The sequence below is a fragment of the Falco punctatus genome (assembly GCF_963210335.1).
Source record: "Falco punctatus genome assembly, chromosome: 4".
Classification (NCBI taxonomy): domain Eukaryota; kingdom Metazoa; phylum Chordata; class Aves; order Falconiformes; family Falconidae; genus Falco; species Falco punctatus.
In genome coordinates, this window is record NC_137583.1 from 108,473,492 (window position 1) to 108,501,459 (window position 27,968).

Sequence of the window (27,968 nt, forward strand, 5' to 3'; positions counted from 1 at the left end):
ATGCCACAGTCTGTACAGAAACATTGGTGGATACTCCAAGTTCTCTTAACTAGTTGAACTAGCAAGTTTTTCAACTGAGAGCTAGGTATAGGCTAGATACAAAACCAGCAGCTGGTCTTGCATCCCGAGACAAGAAATCTCCCAGGTTTGAGGTTTACAAAAGTGATACCTCATAGAGACCTGTGCTATTATACTGCATCTATTTGCAAAGGTACTTGTAGTTTAAGGATAATTCTGATTAATGTTGAAATATGATTGAAGAAGTCTGTTATATATAGCTATATTTCCATTAAATTTTTTAATGGCTGTTTAAAACCTAGAGATAACGAGCTCCACATTTGGTCTGGATGACACCGCAGTCCTGCAGCAAAAAAATTAGATTTAATATAAGGTGACCCCTACCTTTTCCCAACCCAGTCAGGAGGCACGAGACATGCCCGTTTCCTTTTGACAACAATTAAATATAGACATATGGTTTTCAGTGAATAAGATAAATAAGTTGAGCCTTGACTCTGTCAACTGCAAACAAAAGCACATGAGCAAAGGTTGGCACCACACCCAGCTACCTTAGCTGCTTTATTTTCATTTAGTCAGCTTAGTTACAGCTGAACAGCTTGTGATACGCCTTCTTGCAGCCACAGGACATACTGGAGATGTCAACAGGACCAAACGGACAAGGGTCTTTGGTTCTCCACAATCTTTCGTCTGTTGCGTATCCTAATAAGATAAGAAAATAAGTGCCATAAATTTTGGAATTAATAAAACAGTGTTCAAAGTATGAAACAATTTTTAAAAAGCATTATCATAGAAGGGAAGAAAAAGCCCTTGGCTTAGTTACAAGCCTGGAGGAGTGCAGCATCTCGACCAGAGAACTGTTTCCAAAATGTATGTCCATATGTAACGTGCTATTACAATAGTAGTCACTCCTGCCGTGCGTCTCAAAGACTTACTTCTTCCTTGCTGGCTTTTGAATTTCATCATGAAACTTAACTGTCTGGATGCTGTGGAAATGCATAATCACCCTTCTGAGCCGTCGGTTGCCTTGCAGCCAAGACATTCTTGCCTCCTCTAAGCAAAATGGAAAGAAACTACGACCACAATAAAGCATTCAGCTTACTAATTGCTATTTAATTGCTGTTCAGCATATCCAATGTATTCACTAGCAGTGACGGTGTTACACAAACACTTGAAAGCACCCGCCGACTCTTTAGGACGCAGGGAAAAGCATAGCATGTCTGAGTGAGGGCGTGTGTGTGTGTATAAGGGGACGTTTGGAGGCACTAGACATGACAAGGCTTCTTTTCCCCCCTCTGTATGACACATAATTATGAAGCATATGGATGTCCTCACCAAAGGAATAGCCAATGAGGCTGGGTGATTCTTTCTTACAGATTTCATGTCCCCGGAGGATGTATATACGTTCCAATACCAGAGATCTCTGACAGTGAGCCTCCATTTTTCAAGTGAAACTCCTGGGGTTTTTGCTTCCTCTCCCATCCAGAAATACCCCTCTCAAAATATCGTGCTCCATTAGAAACGTAGTCTGAAAACACAGGATGAGAAAAGAAAATCAAAACAAAAGCAGAGAAGAATCATTTCCTCTTCTTCTGTAAATGGGGAGAATAAATCCAAACCTAAGGAGATTCAATATGTTTAGGAATAGCTGTCAACCAAAAACCAGTTGACTTCAGCTCCTGAAGAATGCTCAGTTCTACATGAAAAATCCTTCCTGCCACTGTACCGCCGCTGCCTGCCTTGTTCAGGGCTGCTGTGTGCCAGGTCGTCCACACACGCAGGGGCAGACCTGGAGCAGTTAAAATCTCAGGAAGGGTTAAAGACCCTCGCAAAGGCTGTGCCTGGGGATACATCAGATGTGTGGGTTGAGGACAGGCCCCTCTGCCCCCAGCCCTTTGCATCGCTGTCAACGCACAGGGAACCACTTGCACAGAGGGAGCTGGGGGAGGTCGTGGGACCTGTGAGCATCCTGTGAGCACAGTGTGGTTGTGGTTATCCTGAGCTGCTGGGCTGCGTTTCAGATCCTTTCAGAGCAGTACAGACCTCGAAAGCGTCCTCAGCTTCACGCACATCAGGAGCGTGGACCTGCATTTCCCATGCACCCCACTCTGTGTCCGGCATTGGCAGGTTACTAGCTAATTCACATCATGCAAATCTTACGTTATTGTCCTCTGCAGGCTCTAATAAAAAGAAGGAACACTGACGCAGAAGTCACATCGGTATTGTCCCACCAGCAACGGTTGAGAAGCCATCCCCGTGAACCGTGTGCACGTGCCAGTGTTCCTCACCCCTTGCCTTCTGCACTCCTCCATCGCCATTCTGCAGCACAAGGGGTGAGCCACCAGCACGGGGGCACTGCGAAGATCTTAAGGAGCGCACTCGCTCTGTCAGCGCGAAACGTTGGCAGATGTCTCAGCGAGGTGCCCATGACATTTTGGTGAAGATAATGCTAAGGACTGTGTAGATTAAAATCCATTTTCAGCCACAAGCTTCCTGGCTGGTTTTGGTCAAAATACTCTATTTGCAAAATATGGCATAAAATAATTTCTCTTAGAACCTCTTTGGGGCAGAGACTTTCTCTCTATTGGCTACAAAGAAATGTGGGTTTTATTGAGAGTCTCTTGTCATGCTTGTAACATGTAATGACATAATAATAATATAGTAGTTGTGGGAAATTTTCTTAGTAACCCTTAGATTACCTGTCTTGAGGGATTATTTTGGTTATTGAATCATACGTACCATGAATTAGAAGGTTTTCATGAACAATTTCTTACTTGAACTAGAGTCTCTTTTCTATAAATAATTCTATTACTAGCTTAAAATTGCAATGGTTTTATAAAAATTACATCTTATTTATAATCTGAGTTTGCTGTCATCCAGTCCCAGATCTTGTTATATCTTCATCTGCTAGATCAAGGAGCCTAAGATCAAAGTTTTGTCATGCTGTGGCTCCTTTGTAAAGCTAAATAGATTGAACTCCTCTTGTCTTACACTATGAGGTATATTTTCCAGTGCTTTCATCATTCTTGTATGATCTTGTATGATCAGTCTTCTCTCTAATCATTCCCAGATAAATGAACTAGATGTTCTTTTAGAAGTGGCTACACCCCTGGAATGGTAGAGGCAATATGCCTTCCCCCCTCGTTCTCACCATTTGCCTGCACACACATGAAGGTTTATAGTAGATATTTTGGCCACTGGAAGCTTCCAAAGAGAGCTTGCCCTATGACCTCTGTAAGAATTTTTGGTTTGTACACATTGTTTGACGTGACCAGAAGACCCAGATTAGTCTCCATCCGTGACACGCCTTCTTTGCTTCTTACCCACTACCTCCAGTCTTTGTGTCAGCTCAAGCTTCCAGTAATTGTTAAGACTGGGAATTATTTTTTCCTCCATGTCACTGATGAAAAATGTTAAATGACGTGAAAATAAGAGCCAATCCATGTGAGATTTTACTGGTAACACAACCATGCCAATTTCCCACTGATAGTGAGATTTTGGACCTGTCAAGTTGTAACTATTAAAAATATGAACTTTTTTTTGGTATTCTTTTAACTCTGAATGAAACAAAATAGTCTTCCCATGAATATTTCTGTGCACAATGGTTTCTGTACCTTATAGGCTGTACTTTATAGTCAAGGTATTTAAGGATCAATTTTTTTTCCCCTGCAATTTCCTCCTTCAGTGTTTAAAACTGAAATCTAAACACCTTTGGAAGGGAGAGGCTGCTCCCAGTTTCCCATCTCCATTGTCCGGTAGAGGGGCAGGGGGGAGGGAGGCAGGGGAATAGCTCAGTGAGCATCAGGACAGCCACCAAACCCCTCTGTCTAGAAGGAAGGTAGACCACCTCCTCATCAGCAGCAGTGAGGGCAGCTGGGAGCAGGGTCTTCTTGCAGAGGTTGTGCTCCCAGAGGAGCACCCATCTGCACCTAGATGTCCCTGCTTCAGGGACACGCTCTTCCTCCTCTTTGACTTGCTTTTGGACTGTCACCAGTACTGCAACCAACTCCTCTCCCTCATTTTTTTGAAGCCTTCTTTGCAGACCATGGTATTTTGGTATTTGGACAGGACGCAATTTACCCAAAGAATTTTTAACCTGCTTTCCTTTTCCCACAAAAAAAAGAGTGAGAAGTGAGAAGCTTGTGAAACCTGCTTACACAAGTAAGCAGTGAGAGCCTCTCTTCATCCAGCCCCACCAGGTGAACAGACGAACCTCCTGCTGAACCAAATGGGGAGCCAGCAAATCCTGTTCTTGCTTCATGCTCTAAAACTTCTCAGCCAAAGCCTTTAACTGCTATTTCATCACTGGTTTTTTATTGCTCATCGCTAATCTGAGTTGGCAGATTTACTGCTCCAAGGCCGTGCTTGCTGCTGACAGATGTGACTGTGAGGATTTGCCGTCTCCTCCGATCTGTGCGGCTCCAGGGTGGGCGCCGCGTTGCCTGCTATGTAAAGGAAACATCCAGGGACTGCTGCAAGGGGCTGAGCTGAGGCGTTCCCTCGTGGCGATTCGTGCCTGGTTTAGGGTACTCCAGCTGCAGGTCAAACCATCTGAAAAGCATTTTTACTTCGTTAGGAAACGATAGGTTTCAGCTCAGGCTAGAGAAGGTTTGCGGGCACACCGGGAGAAGTGCTGGGTGAGTACAGCACGCATGCTGGTGGGAAATTTTGAATCCTTCCACACTGGTTTGCTCTGGACTCTGGAAACATCTGCGCTTACCTGTTCTTATGCAGCTTTTCTTTACTGCTTCTTTATCAGAGCTAGTAATTCCTTTTAGCATGCACTTTGCAGAAGTCACTTATGGCTTCGGCTTCGCCTAGGCCGGGCAGCTGCGCTCCCCAGGGTCGTTCTGGAAAGGGCTGAGTTTTGGCATCTACAACCCCTTACAAATCCTACTCTTGACAAAGATCCTACATCATCCCCAGTAAGAAGCTTTTCTTCATATTACTCTACCTTCCCGTAGTACGTGCCAGGTACTGTGGGGGTGGATACAGTGTTTGCTAGTGTCAAAATCATCCTAGGTCCGTACAGGGATTGAAATCATTCAGCACGTTTCCCAGGACCAAACAGATGTTTTCAGCAAGGTCAGCTTAACATAAATTTCTTTCCTGTGTCCATAAAACAACCAATAAAGACAGCCAGCCGTTATTTCTCCCTTTCCAACCAGTGGCTTGGAAGGCTGGAAGGGATCTGAAGAAATCTCTGGCTTCAGCCTCCTGCCCCAAGGCAGTGTCAGCTATATTGCAGAAAGGCCCTTATCTTAAAACCATGTATAGCGAAAGCAAGTCTTTCAAGCTTTGCTTTTCCAAATGTCAAATCTAAGTTCCCTTTTTGCAGTTGAGACCTGTTACACCTTGGCCAGCTACCAAGGACACAGGACGCAGATTATTCTTTCTTGCAGCAATTTTATAGGCATTTTGAGACCATTATGTTTCCTGCTCTTTTCCTTTCTAGATTAAAAAACTCTACTCTATCCTCATATGTCACGCTTTCTAGGCTTCTGCTCATGCATATTAAGTATCTCCTATAGACCGCCTTTACTTACCCTCCCTCTTTCTTAATGCCTGATGAATTCAAAGCTGGGTGCATGCTCCAATTGCAATCTCATCAATGCAGCACAGACTTGACGTATTGCTTCCGAGGCCATGCTACTCTTGATTCAAAGCCTTTTCTGCAACAGTTTAATAGCATCGTTGGTGGGTAAAAAAAGAGACACAGTGTTTAAGTGACTCCAAGAATCAACATGGCATTCCTGGTCTCAGGGGTCAGAACACAACTTCAGGAAGAAAAGGACCCAGAGGCCTGGACACATAGGACATTATCATTACTTTTCTACAGGTTTTTTGTTGTTGCCGTTGCTTTGCTTTCAAAGAGACTTCCTGCTGTTTCTGCAATAAACTGGGGAACAGTACATCAAATGCATTGTCAGTAGAACTAGAGGGATCTTACGCTCATTAAGGATATAGACTCTTTTGTAAATTACTGTCATTCTTCACTTTCATTGAGTTACTTCTGTGATGCAGTTCAGCCAGACCACAACAATGCTTGCTGCCCTAGTCCGCAGCCTGTCATTTGTATGCAGTCTTTGCACTACTTTCCTGGTAAGTTCCATACCAACGCAAAGTCCTGCCTAACACCCATATCCCCACAGTTCTGAACGGTGATTTCCAATGCCTATCCTCCTCCCTGTCTTCCTTCCTTTCCTTAAAACCAGCAGGCTGCTTTGTCTGAGGTCAGCTGGAGGGGTTAGGAACCTAGAAAGGAAACTTCAAGAATGGCTAGGAAATGTCATGCTCCTTTTCCCACTGGAAGACAGCAGAAGTTGCATGTCTAAAACCTATTAAAATTTTTCAGAAATCATATAAGAATTCTGTAAAGGTCAATTGTGAAGCACCTCTTGGCTTCTGCATTATGTGGAAGGTTTTAAGCTAAGTGGCCAGTTCTTACCTAGGAAAGATGTTTAATCCTAAAGTGTGCTGTTTGTAACTCCCTGAAAATACTGTGATTAATTTCTGAATGTTTTGCCTGTTCGCACGGGTAATTCCACATTTCATTTTACAGAGGGCGTAAAGCAGGCACACCATGGAAGGAAAAGGATTTTAAGGAGGGCTAGGTTCACACTTTGTTCCGTTGTGCTCCGACAGCACCTTTTTTCTGTTGCTTTTCTTCCTTGAAATCTTCTTCATTTGAAATAGAAGGCATTGAAACTTATCCTGGTACTTTGCGGAAAATATTCCACAGAAAACAGCAAGGCATTCGAACAGATATATGAACACGAGTTGATCACGAGCTAATGCAAGAAGCAGTGATTCATGATTTGGGTACTCAACTTGAAAAGTAATTTAAAGGGACTGAATTTTCAAGGAGGAGTTCAGCTTTTCCTGAAAACCAGAACTGCCAGAAGAGGGGCAGAATTTAGCATTTTAGCCAGCCCTGCCAGCTCTGAGCCTGGCAATGTTAAGTTCCAGGATTGTTTTCACCTGCCTTTTAACTTGCCTTGGAAATATCCCATCCATTTAGTAGGAAGCCACATTTCCCACCCAATTTTCAAAATTTAGCAGATCGCAATGGAACTGTACGGCTGACCAGGACTAGCCTCACCTACGTGCTCTCCTCCAGCTTGCTTTCCTTGCCCTCCCTTTACATTCATTGTTTACATTCACAAGCCATTCCACAGGGGCACAGACTGCTTCCACTGACAGTTTGGTCATGGGGCTGTTTTGTTTGGGTTTTGTGGGGTTTTTTGTTTGAAGTGGAGTGACTCATTGTTTCCAACCCCAAAGCCTGTTTGCTAAAACATCTCCCGTTACTGACCCTCCTGGTGACCCAAAACTTCCATTTGCCGTAGCTCATAGCAAAGGGCAGCAGCAGACACCAGCTTTGCTCCACCAGCCTCGCCAGCTTCCAGCTTCCCCAGAACACTGTACGCTCTCGCCCCGTTCAAAAAGGGAACGCGAATTGATCAGTGAATAATGGTTTTGCTATTACAAGTTTCTGAACTTAACTTACAGGGAATATTCTAGAGAAAGGAGCGATTTCTAAATGAGTGAGCTTATGGTTTCAGAAGGTGGCACTGCCGTGAGTCACGAGCTCACTCATTCACTAATTCACTAATTCAGTTGTAGAAGTGGAGTTTGCCAACGGGAAAGAGGATTGTAAAGAATGAAGTTCAGCTGAAGTCAGCCACAGCTACAAAAAGGTGTCTTTTCCGACAAAATACAGTATTCTACGGGACTATCAGGTATCCCTTTAGTATATTTAGTAATATTTGGTCTTTTCTTAATTCAAAGTGCAACATATTAAAATAATGCGAAAATATAACACAGCAGAGATGTGGAGACATATATATATGAGAGAGCTGTCTTCACAAAATTCGCTTTTTTGATGCTTTTTACCAGGGCAAATTTCTTAAACTGTATGACTTTTCTATAGTGAAGTCTTCTCATTCTAAGGAAGAGGTTATTCTAGTGCCTGCCTGTTTCATAGCCCTCAGCTAATTCACGTTTGTAAAATACTTTTGAGTTCCTCAGATAATGGACGGTACCACATGCATGGGAAAATGTGGTTGATCTCTATTAAAGATCTACACCACTGTTTAGTCTGGATCTCTTCATAGTCATGGAAAAAAAACCCCTTTTCTCAGCCCTCTCTTACATACGAATTCAGAATATTAATTCATTCAGGTTTGCAACATTTTGTAAACTCTTAGTTCTTTGAAGTCATGTTTTATTTTCACAGATTCATCTAAAACTGTGAAGTCTAAAGCATCTCGGAGCTGCAGTTTAGGCATATCTTAATTTTTAAGATGGTGTATATTAAATCATCGTTAAACCAGACCGATTGGTAGCAAGACCTTGATCTCAAAGCAACCATTTGACTTTAACAGAGAAATAACCTTTTGAACTATCATAAGTTCTGGCGCCAAGATTCTGCCATGACCTGTGTTATGAAAATAATATAATCTGCAGCAATATTATAACAGTACTGAGTTAGTACTGATGGTCTGATAGAGCTTAGATAACGAGCACATCATGCCATTTTATAATAGCTCCCTGCAATGTATTTGCAAAAGAATGATAGACGGCTTGTATACTTTTTATGGGACTCTCATAAGATAGCACGTATCTTCCAGCACTATCTGATGCATAAACTTAATTTCACTGTATTTGCCTGCCAAACAATCACATTTATGGTGCCCAAGCACAGTCACACTGGATCTGAGCAAAGATTTGTCCAGGCCAGTAGCCAGTCTCTGCAGCAGTCAGTAGCAGATGTTTAGGGAAAGAGTGTAAGAATAAAGCAAACACATAATTATACTTTCTGAAGTCTATCCTTGCAGACCCTAACAGTCTAGCTGGGGACTACCTGAGACAGAGATTTAATCCATATATTTGTATTTAATAGGTTTTGATTTTTTTTTCCATCTGCAGATTTATTCATAACACGTTTTTCAATCTACTTAGAATTTTTGTCTCCACAACACCCTATGGTGAAGAGTTCCACAGCTTAATCCGTTGGCTGTGAAGAATACTTCCCAATCACTGTCAACCAGCTTTCTCCAGCTTTTGCATAAAGGCAGAAAATAATGGTGTCCTGATCACCTTCCTTTGCTGTTCGTGGTATGTATAACTCTGTTACATCTTTACTGCACTTTTTTCACCATTCTCTATACCTTTTCTAGCCCTACCATGTTTTCCCTGAAATAAAGACCAGAACTGCCTTCAACAGTCAAACTGCGGTCACGTCATGAACTTGCAGTTTTCAGTTTTGTTCTCTGTTCCTTTACTGATAAATCTTAACATTTTATTTACCTTTCTGGACTCCTGTGGAGTACTGAGTCGGCATTCTTTACTGACTAACAATAAAATCTGGAGCGCTCACCAGTGTAAGGGTTGTTTTCCCCGGATCCATTATTGACTTTGACTTTCATCTGCCGTTTTATTTGCCAAGTCTTGAGATCACAGTTTAAATTCTGACTCTTATGAATAATCGATAGTCTTGTTACCTCGCCCTCCACTGCCTCTTCACCAAGAGCCACTTCCTGCACTCAGAAAATTGACCCTTTGGATGTTTTTTCTTTTTCTTTTAAACTATTATTGATTCATGAGAGGACTATTTCTCTTATCCAATTTAATAATTTATTTCCCAGGTAACAAGGGAATCATTCCATTCAGGTCTGGTTGCTGTGGAAGACACAACTTTTTAATCCTATGCCCTTTATACATTTAGAGCCTCAGCCTTCACGCTCAGAATTAAAAGGAAATGTCTTTCTTTAAATGTAACAGCTCTGGATCCTGCAGTCAAACGTCTATTATTTTAAAATACATATGGTGGTTGCTGCACATTCAGCTTAAAGCACTGGTTTGGCCATATAGCTCATAGTCCCTGATGCCATAGCCTGAAAAACACAATAAAGCTCTCAGCGTATATAGCAGTAATTATTTGTTTTCCAGAAGTAGCAGGAAATCTAGATTTTTCTGCATATAAAACTTGGAGAATAAAAGCAGAAAAACCTCAGAGTTGTTCCACTGTGGCTGAGGCCAGCAGGAACTGTTGGTACACTCCACTGAATATCAGATATCAACAGGACATTAAGAAAGCTTTTCTGTCCTTAGCAGCTTTTCTCAATTGGGAAATTAAATGTCCATTCATTCACCAGCCATGGATCAGGATCAACTTTAGTACATTACTACTTAAAATGCCAATAGAGGATTTGTTCATAGGGATTGAGCCGCGCTGATAATCCAAACAACAATTAAAACACAAGAGTGTCAAACCTGCCCCCCGTTCGTTATTGGGCTGTTTTCTTTGACCATGCTGAATCAGACAGCTTACCCATCAAAGGGCATACAGCGTGAATGGATATTTACATCCAAACCTGTTTTACAACGGATGTCACTTCTGAAGGCATACTGTCATGCCTGGTTCCTTTCTGGCAGGTTACCCTGCTGCATCTGTGACCGACACAGAGCACGTTATGTCCTACTCCTTGGCTGTCCGTCTTCCTACTCCTTCAACCTTTCAGCCCTGGCACAATTTACAGTTCAAAGCCAACTGCATTTGCAGCACTGACAGCAAATGCATAAAGAATTAACTACATTCCTGATGCTCTGGGTGGGGGAGAGAAGGAGATTTCCCTGCAGATTTCCGGCTCCTCCTTCCAGGTGCCTTCTGAGATGTTTTCAGAAGCAGATCGTCGATCGGTTATTCGTCTTGTGCAGCATGCCACCACGGTCTGCGGAGCTGGCAGTGCATGTGAATACAGCGTGGGAGACATCCATTGATCAGCTTTTCTAAGCCAGCAAAAAGCAGAGCCACTCAGCATGTGAGAGAGTCAACTGCTTTCACGTATGAAGACGAGAAATTAAAAAAGCCTTACGTAGAAAATTCAGAATTTGGAGTGCGTGAGACTGAAGGACCTTTCCCCTATGCCTGAGCAGCGACACGCTGAGCGGAGGAAAGCAGCAACCGCAGGATGTGAACGGAGCGGCTAGGGAAGGCGACAGAGCAGAGATTAAAAAGTCTTTTGGTGCCCACTGAGATTACTCCGGGACCAAGACAAAACAAGGCTGATACACTGAACTGGAGTTTCCCTTGTAATGCCTTGAGCACCCAGACGTACTTTAGCACCAATGCAAAGAACATCAGATTAACTCTCCCTCCCCAAGGAATCTAAGAAAATTATAGGCCCGGCACTCCTGATTTAGTTATACCCAGTACTCTTAAATTTCAGCTAAATTAAGCCATTTCAACATTGTATTATTAGTTGTGGATAGGAGACAGCTTTAGAAAACCTGTGGAAACTGTGTCCTTAGGTGGGTCCTCAGTTTCAAGAGGAATGCCTGCAAACACAAAAATTAACATCTATACCCCTGTTCCTAATGAATAAATCTTTAGGATACTTGTGTTTAATGTAACTAAAAGCCTGACTAAAACCTCTTCAAATCCGGTGGTTGGATTTTCCCTGGAAGTTCCAATCATACAATTTCAGCACGCCTCTCAGGACGTCAGAGGGCAAAGTGAATGTTAAGACTGATGCATCAAAAAGCAAAATCTTTACGTGTTATGGAAAGCTTAAACCCTCCAAACAGGATCACTCCTGACAGAGAATCAGAATCAATAACAGCAGCCATTGTCAGCGCTCCACAAATAAAGCTTGTAAACGGCATGTTTTCAAATTGTAAGAGTGAGAAAAAACTGGTGTGAGCAGTAGACTGAGCCTGGGATTCACAATTCATACAGGCTAAAATCTCAGCAGTTACTACAAGTTGGTTGTCTGATCCCCTTCCCTTGAGTTGGTCATGCAACTTGCAATAGCCACTGCTCCAGAGGAACTTATAACTCCCTTTAAAAAAAAAAAAACACCACAAAAACAACTTGAAAATTTCTTTCTTTTTTTAAAACATATTCTGAAGTACCTATGACAAAAGAAGTATTTTTAGTGATTTTTTTTTTTCCTGGGTCTTATTACAGCGGTGTAAAAAGACCACCAGTCTCTATGAGACTGAGGCTGTTGCTGCAGAACATAAATTATAGGAAGCTACTACGTGACAGCTCAGGAAATGATCAGTGTTAAGCGATTTTATGTATACACAAAAGGGACTGTGCAACGGTCAGCCTTGCACAGGTGGAGTTGTACAGGTAAAATTCTCACCCTTCTTGTAGATTAAACTTTTACCAGCTTACCCGAGATCTTCTTAAGGTTACACCATAACTGATATAAAAAACTGCTTCCCTAGTAGGTAAGTTTCAAATCTGGAGAGTCACGAGAAAGAACATGGGAGTGTAAAAGCTGTCATTTACTGCAGAAGGAAAGCTCCCAGAGCTGACAGACGAGGGTGTCTCTGTTGGGAATGAGGCTGAGGATGCAAGTTCCTCCCAGATGATGTGGGTGAAAAGCTTTTCACATCAGCCCCTCCTTGCAGCAGGAAGGACGTTGTCTATTGCTGTGTAATCGTGAATATTTTATTGTTTGAACATTGGACAGTTTAACTGCTATAAAACCCAGTATGTCATGGACCCTGCACATGCCTGGAGCTGTCTTTTGTGGTTTTTCTAAAAAAAAACCTGTTGACTCTGACAAGGCATTTTAAAGATACTCTGTGTTCCAGTGCAGGCACAGGAACTCCTGCCAAGTACTTGTTCACCCCTAGGAGCAGAAAGCCATACCTTCTGCTCATACAGCTCCCATGCTGAGGAATTCAAAAGCATTTAGCAAATATTATCTGCCTAGAAGTTAGTACACGATGTGCAAAAGTACAGCCACATTTAGATAAAATATAGCAGACACAGCTCGTTGCAGCAGTTGCAAAAGGTGCCTGCTGGGCTTGAGCCACAGAGAAATCGCACCGACAGATGCAGACCTCATGTCCTTTTGTGCAGCGAGCGGGTCCTTGTTCTGGCGCAAAGAGGAGGCATGACCTTCGGCCTGCTAGCAAAGCCCAGGTTCACGAAGGAGCTTTGGGTTATGGACTCCGTTCCAGGCTGAGACTCCTCAAAGCTCAGCTGCTGGGCTCAGGTGGAAGTCCTAGGGGCAGGCAGGAGTTTTTCGTGTCCTCTGTTTCTGCTGGGACATGCTTTCATCAAGGCACACTCCAGAGCCCAGGATCCCCTCTTGAGCTCAAGTGCCAGCACCGTTTCTTCCACAGAACTGCACAGGACATGCTTTTATTTTTTCATGACAGACAGACTTTTACCAGGTCTGACCAAACATCCATCTGGTCCAGTACCCTCTGACAGCATCTGATAGCCAGTATTCCCTTTCCTGCTCTCCTGGACAAGACGGACGTGGGATAATTCCTCTGCTCTGCTCTCCCACTTCTGACACCGCTTCAAAGCTTTCTGTTTGAGAAATTCCCACTGGGGTGTTGTAACCCCATCTTTGTGTTAGTAGCTCTCCATGGACTTTTCTCACCGGAGTTTGCCTAATAGTTTTCAAGCCCCATCAACAGCACCGAGATACCTAGCGTGATGTTTAATGCACTTCGAAGGGAAGGTGGCTCCCTCGGTTGAGTTTCCCTCGTGCCGGAGGGGACTCAGACCTACAGCTCTGTCGGGAGAGTTACCCCGGGCTGCGAATCTCCCCCCCCAGTCTATTGGATGGGCAGGTTTCTCTAACTACCTGATAAAGCAAGGCATCTTTATCCCCAGGCATATTTTTAATAGCCTCTGGGCAGATTCAGAGCGAAGATTAACAGCACAGAGTAACAGCAGCTGTTCAAAGCAGAAAGCAATTAGCTGGCCTAACGAGCGAGCACCACAAGCAAGACTGATCAGAATGGCACAGCGATGATACGTTTCCATCAGCGTAAAACGGGACTCGGTGTGCCTTTCTCAAACCAGTCACGTGAGCGACAAGTCTGCGCATTTCCTACCGGCTGGGCTCCGACCCGTTAGCAAAAATGAGGAGCTCAGGTTCAGGGTCAGAGCATGCACCGTTGCCTGCGGGGGTGAGCGGGCTCTTCAATCAGCGCCCTGTAGCCAGCCGAATCTTCAGCTAAAATCCTGCAACTCCCATTCACAAGACTTTAATGGGCGCATTGATGAACAGATACGGACCTGAGACAGGGGGATCCCTCCCCAGAAATTCAGCTTTATTTTATCATGTAAAAATGGCTTCTCTCCAAGTCCTTTCTTTAGACAAGCCTTCAGTGCACCGCACCCCTTCTCCAATCTGTCAAACGTACCCCAATGATATTACCACACTATTTAAAGGCAGATGAAAGCAGGTGGGGTAGCTGTCACAGCAATTGGCAGCAGCAACACAGCTCTCCCAAGCCAAAGCACAATCGATTTGGCAAAGAAGATTAATTAAGATGTGCTCCTCCAGGATCCCTGTGGCATTAACTCCTCCAGCAGTAGTTTTTCCTGCCCATTTTGCTGGCTGAGCAAGCCCTGTCTCCTCTTGAGGTACTACCAAAGCGCTTTAAGAGAGGTGTGGTAGACTCGGCGCCTTCTCAGGTGCAGTGCTACTGAGGGGTCCCACAGGGTGTGCAGGGATGCTCCAGCCAGTGCTACAATCCCCAAGCAAGATGGCAAGTACATTTTTAAATGATTCCTGCGTGTAATAGCCTGTGTCGATTCGCACAGGTCCACGCCTAAATGCAAAACCTTCACACAGACTGGCAGGCAGCATCTTACGTGCAGATGCCAAAGCCGGGGTGTCACATACATCCTGAAAGTACCCCATTTGCTAGCATACGCTGGGCATTCGCATGCGTAAGTTACCAATGCCATGAAATCCAATTTATACTGCCATTTTTGCCTCTCCCCAAATATCAGACCCTTCTTGGTATCACTTCTAGAAACCGTTATAGCGCATGCAAAAGCCATAAAGGACCAGCAAAGCCTTTGCAAGTGACTTTTCCCAAACCCTGGGAACAAGCTGAGCATCTTTATGGTGACAGTTCCAACCCAAAAATGAGTTAAAAACGTATTGCTGGTTCCTGCTCGGGATTGCAGGGTTTGGCAAGGTGTCATATGACTGCTGCTTGACATGGGCATTTGTGGAAGGAAACATTTTTTAAAAGAGCTTGAATAGCTCTTAATTAAATGGGTTTGTATTGTGGTGGGTGAGGGTATGCCCCATCCTGGCTGGCAGAGGGAAACAGGTAAAATCCAAAGCAGTAACTAACACCAAAACAGAGGGAGGGATGGGGGGCTCCGCACACCTCAGGTCTTAAAACTACCTTCAACCTTTGGTCTTGTTCTCGACGCAGACAAAAAGCACAAGAGGAGATTTCATTGAGATTGATAAAGAAGCTGCTTAGCAGTAAAAGCTGATCTACAGGCAGGGGACAAAAGGACAATGGCTCTGCCGAAACGCTACCCGGGACTGAGCTGAAACCATCTCACTGAGAGGTTCTGTAAGGAATAATTTCGAGTCAAGACTGGAAAAGATCAAATAGCAGCTGGAAAGCAAGAATATACTGGGGAGGAGGGGAGAAAGGAGCTACACTGTTTCAGCACAAACAGCTGAAAATACAGAGTAAAAAATACATGTGTTATTGGGCTGCTCTTTTGCACTGTTAACTCTGTTTGCCTTGGTAAACAAACCAGACATTTACCTTTTTAACTTCCTCATCTTAGTACAATTTTGATGGCTTGCTGTAACTATGCTCTCTCTTCTAAGAGGTTTTACTGAAGGTACTGAGACACCATTGAAGCAAGTGGAATCAGACACCTCAATGCTCTTGTCCCCCAAAATACACATAAAAGTGTATATGACCCTTTGACCACAATGGAAATCTGCATCTGCACGAGCGGAGACACAATCACACAACCACGCTAGTTGAAATACACAGTTAAAGTTAAAGTTAAAGTGCTGTTAAAACTCCCACATATCCAAAGGTTCGTCTCAGGGATATAAAACTTTAGAAAGCCCATTTGAACCTTTTGATATCACTTATTCCAGCTTGGTTTTCTTAGGCAGTTTCGGCATAGCCTGATTTCTGGTCTCAGACTAGATGCATCGTTCTGTTCAGGTACTTACACACTTTACTTTAGCCCTAGATCTTGAATTTCCTTTCTTTAAAGTTGGGATGATGCATGCTTTTTTTGCAGGAAGATGAAAGGATCAGTCTACGGCAGTGAGCTCACTTGTCCAGAGCTCTCCACAACTACAAGGTATTTGTTACTAATTTGAGTTTAGGTTTAGTCATAGGTCATAGGAATATCATCAGATTTTGTGGAAATGTTTTTAGAGGTACAAACCCAGCCAAATTTCTGTCCCAGCACAAAAAAAAAAAAAAAAAAAAAAAAAAAAAAAGAAAAGCAGTAAGTAAAATTAGAGGTAATACATAGTGAGTAAGATTACTCGTTGAAAAGGTAACTATGGTAAATTATTACAGCAGGAAAACAAAAACATATGAATCGAGAAAGAATAGCTGTTTGTAACAAAAACAGATAATACTTTAAGTGCTTCAACTGATCATTTAAAAGAGGGCCTCAGCTTTCCAAAGCTTGTGTGATTTCAATCATGGTCAGGAAGATTTGCTTTTCTAACATGATTCCTCCCTTTCTCACCATTTTGCACTTCAGATGCAATTCAGCACGTTAATTACCCTGCGATAGCTAACATTACCTAGAAACATTTTCATATCTACTGTTAGGCAGTTGAGAACTGAGCCAGGAACAAACCATAGCTTCCCAGCCTTGCAGGAAGACTAGAACTACCTTTAAACGCCCAGTGTAATGTCTACTCATTGGTTTGTCTCTTCCTCAAGAGAATGGCACTGCAAAATGCTGTCCTTGCATATTCTGTACGCCTGCCTATTTCATACATTCTACTTCTCTAGCTGCTTTAGAGTCCAGCAAGGAGACTGCTATAGCATCGGTATGCCAAGAAAAGAACCCAAAATAGAGAAGCCAGAAAATAAGGTTTTTCTCCACCTCCTCCTCACAGAGGTCTGGGCGGCAGCGTTTCTAGGAAGGATTGTTGGCAGGGTTCCCCTTTGAAGTTTACACCGTGCTCCCCGTCCCAAACCCAATGATGTTAAACAGGACAGGTAAACCAACTCTGATTTTCGCAACCCTCGGTCACTGGAAGGGCATGCCAAGACAAACACAACCAAGGATGTGCAGACTACGAGGCTCCCTCTGTTTCCCACGTAGTCGTATTCCCAGAATCAAGACTAAGGCTCAGTTCTGCTCCCATTCATAACGTTGAGCAGGAATATGCCCAGAAGCACAGGCAGAAACGGATCTATTTTAACTTTGCCTTTTCCTTTGGCCACTGAAGTGCTGCCCACTCTCCTGTCACTGAGAAGTTCTTGTGAGATCAGTGGACATTTTATCTGCTCAAACATTTACAGGCTGAGGACGAAACAAAGACCTGGAAAACAAATGTATCTTCAGTCAGCAATGAAAAAAAAAAAAAAAAGAAAAGTGAGCCACCAACGTTCAGGTGCACAGTACCTCTAATTTTTCACTTCAGCAGACATTCATAGGTATGGTTCTTATTTTCAGTAATGCAGAGAGAGGGAGGATCGTGGCTTTTACCTCCGTAGTGTAAGAGGAGCCGCCACGATGAACAGTAACTTTGGCTCAGGGGAAAGACCTGCGAACAGGCAGCAGGAGACTCACAGCACAGGCAGGCTCAATCCTCTGAACCAAGCCTACTTCACACATCCCAAAGCATCTGATAGCCCGGTAATACCCTGAAAAAACCAACATTGTCACTAATTTTTATTCACATGAAACATGATGTTTAGATCTGATGAGGATCACTCGCCGGAGTAAATTTTTCATTTAAAATCATGCCTTACAGCTATCACGGAAAGCTGTTTGCTATCCCCCAAACACATATTATCTGACGTTATATTGCTTTATCTAGATGAAATGGGCAGTCAATCAAATTCGCAAGCTGCAGCTGCTAATCAATATGCTTGAAGACTACATCCAAATATTGTTTTTCAAGCTATTTGTGAATTTCAGGTATCTCATAAAGGATAACATGATAAACTACTTCATTACTTCTGGTGTCTCGTTATCCCTTTTGTTTTATTCTGAAATAAAATATCACAGCCAGCAGGTTTCCCATCTTATTTACAACAAATTAGTGATGAAGGGGAAAGGTTTTTCAGAATGGTGTAATTATATGGTCTCAAATATCATTCAATAACCAACACTCTCTCGTGCCAGCTTTAAAAAATGTCTTAGAAAATACCAGGTTTGGGTTTCTTTCTATTGCCCCAACAGATAGGATCCCAAATGGCAGCACAATAAGCTTCCAGTTTGTACCTGCACTTGAAACAGCTTTTCTTCCAATTAGCTATCAGATGTTTGAAACAGCTAAATTAAATATGGGCTTTATCGTGAAGCATCCAGCTGTGCTGGCCAGGCCAAGGCTGGGAGTTCTGTCCTTCAGATTTTAGCCCTCATACGAGGTTATCTCGTTAATGGACAAAAGTCTTGATATTCCAAACATACAATTTTCATTGGTCGCACTACAGTGAAGACAGAACTTTAAGAAAAAAACACCAACAAAACAACCAAAACCCAGTCCCCTCTCCGTTCTTTCAGTTCAGTTCCAAGTCATACCCTGACATAACATCCGAGGTTAAACATCTTGAGGATTTCAAGGCATTTATTCCAGTGTTTCCAATTTAGGATCATTTTCTGCAGGTGCTCCCTATAATCTTTCTTGAGGTCCAGACTGACTAGCCTACAATAGCAGGGAATGATTCACCAGGCATCTACTCAGAGATTTATTTTTAGTTTTGGCAAGAGAAGTAATAAGCAGACATATACTTTGCAAGTTTATTTGAAAAGTTCACTCTGTTTACTAAAATTTTTTTTGCCCCAAACTTGCAAGCCTTAGTAGTATCTGGAATAATATTAAGAAAATTGCACTAAAACTGACTTAGTTGAGGTTGAACCTCATTGCTTACTTCCATTCATTTTGTTAGTATATCACTTCTTGCTGGTAAAAACTAACAGTAACTACTTTCTCAGCTGCCCTATTTCCTACCCTTACTTTCTGATGCATGCTCTTCATAAAAGAGAGGAGGAAAATATCTATATTAAGAACACTGACACCCTTTTAATAATTCAAGGCACAGAAATGCACTATTGTTACAACTGAGCAAGTACTCTCCAACACAAAAGAACGGTGAAACTTTCCCCACTTCAAGGGTTAAAAAAAAATAATTCAGACGCTCCGTGAAGTGCTGTCTTTTTCTGTATCCGTTGAATTCATTTACACATGTATAGATCACTTCAAGCTTTACCTGGATGCTCAGACCAGAAACAAGAGGACTGTTTCTGTGCTGCAAGTTGGTTATGGCCAAGGGGGCTTCTCACTCCTCGCTGTGGTACCCAGGTCAGCACTACCCGAAGGATATTGCTGCCTGGCCCTGGCACAGAGGGCGGGGAAAGTGAGACGAGGCAGGCAGCCTGTTTTCTCATGGATCTAGTTTTTCAGTGGCTGCTATCAAATTCATTGAAGCAAGGATTTAACCGAGCAGGAAGATAGAATTACGTCTCCTTCCCACAGCTCAAGGTCAGGAGAAAGATGGAGGGTGGCTGCAAGTAATGGTGCGTGCATTTATTGACTTGGTAGTCTGACCGAATTTCCAAGCTGAAAGTAACATACACAAGGAGTAAGACATGGCTAATATTTCATCACATATTAACCAGTATCGATATAGAGTCTTAACAGCAGCCATCTGAACAGCATACCAGACTTCTCCTCAAATAAAACCCAAATCGGTAGATACTTTGTGACTAGGTAAAGACCTGAGACGTTTCCAAAGAGCAAACAGAGGCTCACCGTAGAAACGGGCGGCTTGGAGGTACAGAAGAGAAGAAACTGTATTTTCACAACAGTGTAAGTATTAAAAATACAGAAAAGCATCTGCGTGAGATGTATAAAACACTAGTGTGCATACTTGGGCCTCTGGATAGTTCTGAGGCTCTGACCCTCACAGAGCTCATACTAAACCAGATGTGGGAGTAGGAAGCACAGCAGGGCAGCATCTGCTTACTTGTTCTTCCTTTTTAGACGCACACACAGAGAAAAGGTTCTTTGGACCCTAGAATACATAAATACAGGCAGATTTATTTTGCCTGTAATGAATACAAACATGTTGCCTTCCAAAGGTAGTATGACAACTCTGGCAGCAAAGCCACCCCTTTCTGCCTCTTTTCCCCCCTGCCCCGGGGTTAGCTGTAGCTGAAGCACGGTTCTTCTTCATCCGTTCCCAGGTTTTAAACTTTCTTCCTTCTCTCTCGTGCCCCTTTGTCTGAGGCTGGGTTTGCTTCAATGGCTTCTTCTCAACACGAGGCTTTCAGGTGTTCCTTGACTTAAAATGCTCCACAGAAGAAAAGCATCTCTGAGCAGAAACTTTTAAAAGCTCCCCCCACAACTCCCCAGCTCTTTGCTTGGTCAGCGTGTAGTCAGGAACATGGAAAGGCAGTCCAGTACCTTTGTAGTTTTACCAAATGAAATTAAAAGAGGGTACCTCTGCACATGGGCTGGAAAAAAAGCTTTTACAGAGATAGAGTTGATGCTACGGTCCCTTTGTCCTTGGGTTTCAGAGTCTGAAGGAGTAAGCTGAGTGAAGGACCGGTACATACTTTAGCCAGTGAGTTTATCGCACAGGAGCTTTCAAACTTCATTATATATTACTACACACACTGAACCAAGGGGCACTTGCCCAGCACTTACTGTATTATTTCAGTGATTGTCAGTGAGTGGTTTAATCTATATTTTCACCTGGAACTCAGCTCTCAGCTCTTGTTTCCTTTCAGTTCACTTTTTTATTTTTAATTGACCTTAAATCTTTAGTTACAACCAAACAAAATTATAACTGCATAATACTTGAATGCTGGGAAATAAATTTCAGTCCCTGCCACTACGTAATAGCTCATCTCACATTCAGAAAAAGCCTAAAATTATTTTAACAATATAAAGTATATTGCGAATGCATTTAATATAAATAAATCAGTTGTTGCTACATCACCTGCTATCAAGAAATGTGTAATTGCCGACTGTTTTTAGCCGAGTTTGCTCTGTAAGGCACATCATCAGTACAAATCTGGCTTCTAGTTTACTTTGTCCAAAAATCCAGGAGCTGTTAAGAGGAGCAGATAGCTGCCCAAGTTAAAGCACATTATGTCACTATCAAAAGAAATCCTGGGAATCTTCAACCTTGCTTCACAAGCCTCAGACACCGTAAACAGCGAAGAACATTTCCAGTTGTGCCCAAGCCTATTTCCCCATTAGGAGTACAACCCTGCCCCTGCTCTCACAGGGCTGGTCTCCTCTCCCAAGACATATTTACATTTTATCACCCAGCTTCTTCACCCGAGCTCCATTGTGCCAGCTATCACCCGTTATGCAAAAATCACACCTTCCCTGGGTAAACAGCGTGAACTGCTAGACAACAACCGGCCTCCCTCTGTAACAGAACTATGGGAGACCAGCCTCCGAAACACCTGCTTACCATCACGCAGTAAGAAGAGGGAGAAAACCAGCATGGTCCTGCCTTTTGCATATTTAAATGCGACGGGGCACGGGTGAACGCAAGTGCCTGCCCCTCGCGAGCCCTCTATTTTGACCCCTGCAGGGGAAGGGGGTCGCGTTGACGGCGTACCTGCACACGGCAGGGCAGAGCCGGAGGTCCTTGTCCCTGAAACTAGATAAGAGCACTTCGTTCCCCCTTTCCTTTGATAAGGCAGCTCATGAGACGAGAACGACGAAGCGCCTCCTCAGCGGGAGAGCTGCGAAGGGCTGGGCCCCGGGCCTGGGAAGTCAGCAAGGGCTGGAGACCCCGGCCCCGGCCCTGGGATAGCACCTGTGAGTCCGCTCAGCACAGCGCAGGCAGTGGGGTGTTTATTGGTGTTATTTTGTTAAGACAATCACATCGTCCCACCAGCCGGGGGTTCGGTCTTGGCGGCGTTCCTGTAAGACAGCACGCGATCCACTTGTCCGGCGGAGGTGCCGGGCTCCCCGCAGTGTCCCGCTGGGGCCGGGGAGGCCGGGCCCTGCCACACGCCTCCGTGTCGCCCGTGCAGGGGGCCCAGCGCGACCCCCCCCCAGCAGCGGGGCCGCCGCAGGCTCCGGCCGCCCGTCCCGTCGGGGCTCCTCACGGCGCTGCGGCCCCGGGGGCGAAGCCCTCCTGGGCTACTCGCCCCCCTGGGTGGCCTGGCCCGGGGCCCCGCCGCCGTCGAAGACCTCGGGGCTGTCGGCCAGCAGCGAGGTGCGCACCTTCCGCCGCTCCTTGAAGCGGCCCGAGTGCGAGATGCGAAGGCTCCGGCGGTTGCCGCCGCCCGCCCCCGGGGCCTCGCCCAAGTGCGGCGGCTGCTCCTCCCGGCCGCCGGGGCTGCCGGGGGCGGCGGGGGCCTCGCCGGCGGCGGCGGGGGGCGGCGGGGCGGCCGCCGCTTCCTTGTGCTTCTTCTTGCCGGTCAGCGACTTCCACCAGGGCCCGGCCGAGCCGCCCTTGACGCCGCGCGGGGCGGCGGTGGCCGCGGTGCTGTCCGCCATCTCGGGCGCCTGCGGGGCAGAAAGGGAGCGAGGGCGCTGGCAGCCGGGCACGCCGCCCCGCCGGGCGCAGCTGAGCGCGGCCGGGCCCGCTCTCCCCCGGCAGCGCTCCGGGGGCAGGTCCGCCCTTGGCCGCGGGAGCCGCCGCGCCGCGCCGGGCCGGGCCGGGCGGGTCTGGCGGCGGCGGCCGGCGGGAGGGCTCCGTGCCCCGGCGCCGGCCGAGCCCCGGTGAGGGCCCCGAAGCGCCGCCCCGCGCGGCCGGCACAGGTGACGGTAAATACAGCCCCGGCGCTGAGCCGCGGGACCCGACCCCTGCGCTCGCCGCTCGCCGCCCCCCGCCCCGCAAGCGGGCGCCGAGGCCCCGCACCGGGGGGGCCGCTGCCTCCCGCGGGACGGGGCCGGGACCCCGCGCACCTCCCCGGGCTCCCGCGATGGGGCACCGCTCCCCCCCCCCCCGCGCCGGCTGCCGGCGCAACAGGTACGGGCGGCGACACTGACCTGCGCCCGCCCGCTGCGGGAGCGCTCTGCTCGCCTCCCCCGCCGCGCCCCTACGGCCCCGCGGCCGAGGAGGAGGAGGGGAGAGGCCGCCGGGCGGCGGGAGCGGCGGCAGGTGGCGGCCGGCCCCGTGGGCGGAGCGGCGGCCCCGCGTCCCGGGCGGCTCCCGCTCACCTGCCCGGCTCCTGCGGCGCGGGGCGGGCGAGCGGCCGCGGGAGGAGGGGCTGCGCCGGGGCGCGGTGGGTTCCGTGGGCTGGAAGGGACGGGGCTGTCCCCCATCCTGTCTGTGACACAGGAGAGGCGGTGCTGGGGCTTGCCGTTGCCGTGCGGTGGTGGGTATGTGGCCCTACCAGTGGCTTTACCGGCCGTACCAGTGGCTTTACCGTTTTCTTTTAATTCATCCAGAAAGGAGAAAAAAAGATTCGCTTGTACCGCGCTGTGTGTTCAAAACGGCGATCTGTTCTTCGGGGAGCAATGCCGTGCAACGCACGTTTGATCCCTAACGGCGCTCCCGTCTGCTGCGCAGTCGGTTCCTCGAGGATGCCATGAGCGTGCGGAGGGGTTCGTGACAGCAGTGGTATTTCAGCCTCATCTTCTTTTACAGGTCAACATCTGCTAACTTGCAGCTTCCCTGAATAGCCCATAAAGATAAGAGGTACAGCAACTGGTGAATGCGGGTTACTGAGGGAGAGGAGCCCAGGGTGTGCACCTGTGTTATGCTGTGATTGCTCTCTTCGAACCCAACAGCTTTTGGACAGGGAGGCGTGCGTGCACACCTGAAAGCACTCTGCACTGTCTGGCATACTTACTAATAGCAGCAGCAAAAAATCTGTCCTATGCAATAGAACATACCTTCCAGTGAGAAAAGATGGCCTTTACGCTCCCTCCTAACAAGTAAGCAACTAACGTTTTCTGAGATGTGTACCACCAGGGCGTCAGGCTCTGTTGGGCCAAGGACCACAACAGGCCATAAGGCCAAGTTTCCTCCAGTGAATATGATCTACAGCTTTGCTACTCATTTGTATCTACAGAGAAAGAGAACACCAGCTCCTCTCATCTTGTGTCCCGGGGAAGTGCCTGGGAAGAAGGAAGTTTATGAAGAAGTAAAGGTAATTACTACTTTGAAAAGTAAAATTACTACTTTGAAAAATAAAAAAAATATTACTGGTTGACATTTATAGCTTCCATTCTAGTTATAAGCTTATACAAAACATTTGCCACTTGCTTATTTTTTTGATTACCGTAGACCTGACCTCTTAGCTCACTTATTGCCAAATGTACGTCACCTCAGTGCATTTTTTTCAGTTAAGCCTGTTTCGGAGAATCTCACAATCAAAGAGGTTTGGCCTTTCTGACACTGTACTGGGAGCAGGGTCTGCTGACCCGAGACCAGCAGGTTTGGGAAGCTTTGTAAGAGACGTGCGACTGGGAGGGTGCTGCCTGCATGCATGTGTGGTGGTGCGGGAGGACAGTAAAACCTGCCGTGCGTTTGAAAGTCACGGCTACGAATCAGTCGCAACACACTGTTCCACAAGACTGTCGGTAAAGTTAGTGTTTATATGGAAACAACTCTGACAGTGAAAATGTGTGTTCTGCATGTTTCTTACGCAACAGTCCTTGTTCCTTCGGTATGCGTACATTTACAGTGTTGATATGACAAGGGAAGTAAAGTAACCCATTGACTCTTTCAATGCATGCAAGTTAGATCCTATATTCATTTAATAAGACTGTTGCAGTTAAATTCTGTCCTGTCTTTGCAGGATCGGATAAAAATCAGTGGGGTTTTGTAGTCCCAGCAAGGGTGAACGTGCAGGATTCTAGCAGATGCCCAGTACGCTGCAAAATAAAACCCCAGGACTTTTTCTCCTACATTGTAACATGCTCCTTTTGTGTAGGGTTGGACCATATTGACATCAGGTCTCTTCATAATTCTGCAGGCTCCCCAAAATTCAGAAACACGCTGGTATTCGGAAGATTTCGATTCCCAAAGAGTAACTTTAATGTCAGCTCTCAAACTAGTCGTACTTACGACACGTAAACTGTTCTTGCAGTGAAAAGAAAGAAAGAGAGAAAAAAAAAAAGGCGTTTGTTGCACTTCTCGCTGTCCTTTTTCCAAACTTTGCAGACCCTACTGCGTTCAAGTTGAAACTGGGCTCTGGAGACCTTAGATTACCAAACCACACCCTCACCTAATGGTGTCGAGGGGATGCATCTCTACCCGCAGGAGAGGAGAGGCACCATCCACTGCAGGCATCCGCCTCCCCTACACCACAGACGACGCAGTGCCCAGCTGCGCTCTTGGAACCTTTCGATTTCCAAAACGTAACAGCAACTTTAACCCCGATACTAAATGCAGTTGTAATTATACCAAGGGGACCCAAATATGTCCTCAGAAGCATAAAGGGCACTAGTGAATATTGTTATCAGACCTTTTATTTACGCTGAAGGCCCAGATTATCCAGCAAATACACTGGACTTTCAAAATTTGGGGTTCTCAAGTGCTAACCTTAAGGCGAAGGACACGTTTGAGCCTACTGTAGAAAAGAACATATGGCACTAGCACCTGTAAAGAGCAGAGCTCTTCTTAGGTCTATATTCCCAGCGGTATTCAACAGCACGTTTGATTCTTTCAATTCTTAAACTCTAACCCTGACCTGGAATACAACCTTAGAAAGAAAATTGCAACAGTGATACCCTCTGGCACAAGTGGGCATTTTAGCATTCAGCATTAAAATCCGTTCTTGCAACTCCTAGATCTCAAAGCCTAAATGTCACCTTAATTAAAACTAAGAGACCCTTTGCGTACAGGAAAAGACCACATGAAGAATTGGCTCCTACCCGCATCAAGCTGTCTACCCAGAAGAAGCCAGCAGTAACTTCAGTTCTCCTGCCTTTAGATTTCTGAGCGCTAGCAGCACCTCAGACCTTAGCCTGTACCGTAACCACAGGAAGGACTCCAACCGTTTTATAAAGGGGAGGAATATTTTCCCTGTGGACACCAGGCTGCTGCTTACGGCTGTGGGACTGCAGCATCCACATCCAGGCTGTGTGTGTGCTGCCAAACAAAACGGAGCTGGGGAGGGAGTCTGAACCCTCTGCCTGGTGGGTTGGCCCCCCAGGTTGTTAGTGGTGAATCCCTGGCACGATTTTGGCCTATGTCAGCGAATACCTGCTGGTCAGGGATACCTTTCGAGGCAGCAAGAGCGAAGGATTATTCCTCTTAGGCAGAACGGATAAAAGTACACCAGTTTGTCCCCCTCCATAGTCCTCCAGCTTTATTGCAACATGTTTTGCACCCTCAAATGCTTCGGTACACAACCACTCCTCGTCTAACAGTCTAGGACATGCACTGCACTATCTCAGCCTTGGAATATGAAAACACCATTTTGATGGGCTGCAACGCTGCCTTTGCATTGTTACAGGTGCGAAATGACAGTTTTTGATTCAGTGCCTCTAGAAAAAAAAAGGTCCTCTTCCTATCGCAGAACAGAAGATGACAGATATTTTGTGACTGTTGACACCAGTACCCTTCCTAGCTCTATACAGGCCTTACAAGAAAATCAGTTCGTCCAGTCTCCATACTCCCAACCACAGCACCTACACACTGAAGAGCAAGATGGAGTTGATGATACTGATACCAGCACACTGCAGTTTTTGCAACTTCAGGAATAACTCCGTTCTTTAGGCTTTAGATTTCCAAAGTCTGTCTCGTAATTCCTACCTTAATTATAACTGTAAGGCTCATGTCTTCAACAACAAAAAGCCCACCAGAAGTACCTGCCCCTTACTGACATCAGCCTGTTCCTAATACGGAGGGCTGTGCCGCATGCAGTAACAATACCGGTTCGTCAATATTTGGGTTCTTAGCCTAACCCTGTTACCTTGTTACGAATACCTGTGGACTCTGGTCCTCTCTCGTTCTTGGGCAGCAGAATGTGGGAACTAATATGGATCTTCATGCATGTTGGTCACACCCATACCTGCCCTATAGTGGAACAGAAAATAATGTATCTTCAAATACTGCCAGCAGCAATTTATGTTCTTCAAGACCTGAAGTTCCAAACCCTACTCTTCACTGTAACCTTCATCTCAGCAGTAGCAAATGGCTCATACTTAAAAGAGAGAACAATTTGACTCCCACCTTGTCAGGCCCTGCAATGAGGGTAGCTCCCAGTGGTGAGCTTGGTTCCTGCCACCCCCAACTCTACTGCAAGCTGAACCCTGACAGTTTCTCTACTTATAACCGGCTGCTCCTGTATATTGTAGCCTATAAAACTCTGGCTTCAACTGACACAAGCTTTCCTCCCAACGGCAGTCCTTGCAGCATGCTGCAATAATCCAGGTCCTTCAGGCTCCGAACTCCCAGTCCTGCCTCTAGCTGTAGCACCAGCACGATTATATCCAGAATACCATGCCTTCAGAGAAAGGGAATGTAAAGTATGGCCCCCACGTAAGATCCACCGATGTCCTAAATCGGCAAGCCCTAGAGCATTCAGCAATAATTGTAGTCCCCTAGGGTTCAGATTTCTGAATCTTAACCACGATCTTTAATCAAGGAATTAATCTCTACAGCTAAAGAACGTAAAATGTGTTGATGCTCTCACTCTTATCTCCATGAGCCCCATAGTCCCTTCATTCCCTTTAGATAGCTGTAGGGGATATGACAATATAATTCTGCTTTGAAGATCCAGTTAGATGGCATTCTTCTCCTTGTGTTAAGCCTTTGTGAATTACCTTCCTACTCAGAGCTTTCATCGGTTCCTGGTTATTGGCAGGGGGGTCTGTTGGCACCCAAACCTTCTTCCTTCTTTTCTGCAGACCTTGACTCTACTTGTCAATACAGAAACAAGAAGGTGGCTGGATAGGCTCTCGTGGCTTGTGCCCTTTGAGCAAGGTCTGGGGAAAGTGCCACATCGAGGGAAAATGTAACCTCTCCAGCTGCTGCCACTTTGGGGAGCTTGAACAGCCGGAGAA

The 27,968-nt window shown here is 45.7% G+C and overlaps 1 protein-coding gene across 1 annotated transcript; it reads right to left on the bottom strand.

The window, feature by feature from the left end:
• Nucleotides 1-454: 454 nt before the first annotated feature.
• Nucleotides 455-27,968, bottom strand: PRR15 (proline rich 15). Its single transcript, XM_080386504.1, has 2 exons — nt 22,998-27,968; nt 455-22,511 (listed from the first exon to the last, which is right to left on the bottom strand). The coding sequence occupies exons 1-2, from the start codon at nt 23,271-23,273 to the stop codon at nt 22,143-22,145; spliced, it is 645 nt and encodes a 214-aa protein (XP_080242630.1). The 5' UTR covers nt 23,274-27,968; the 3' UTR covers nt 455-22,142.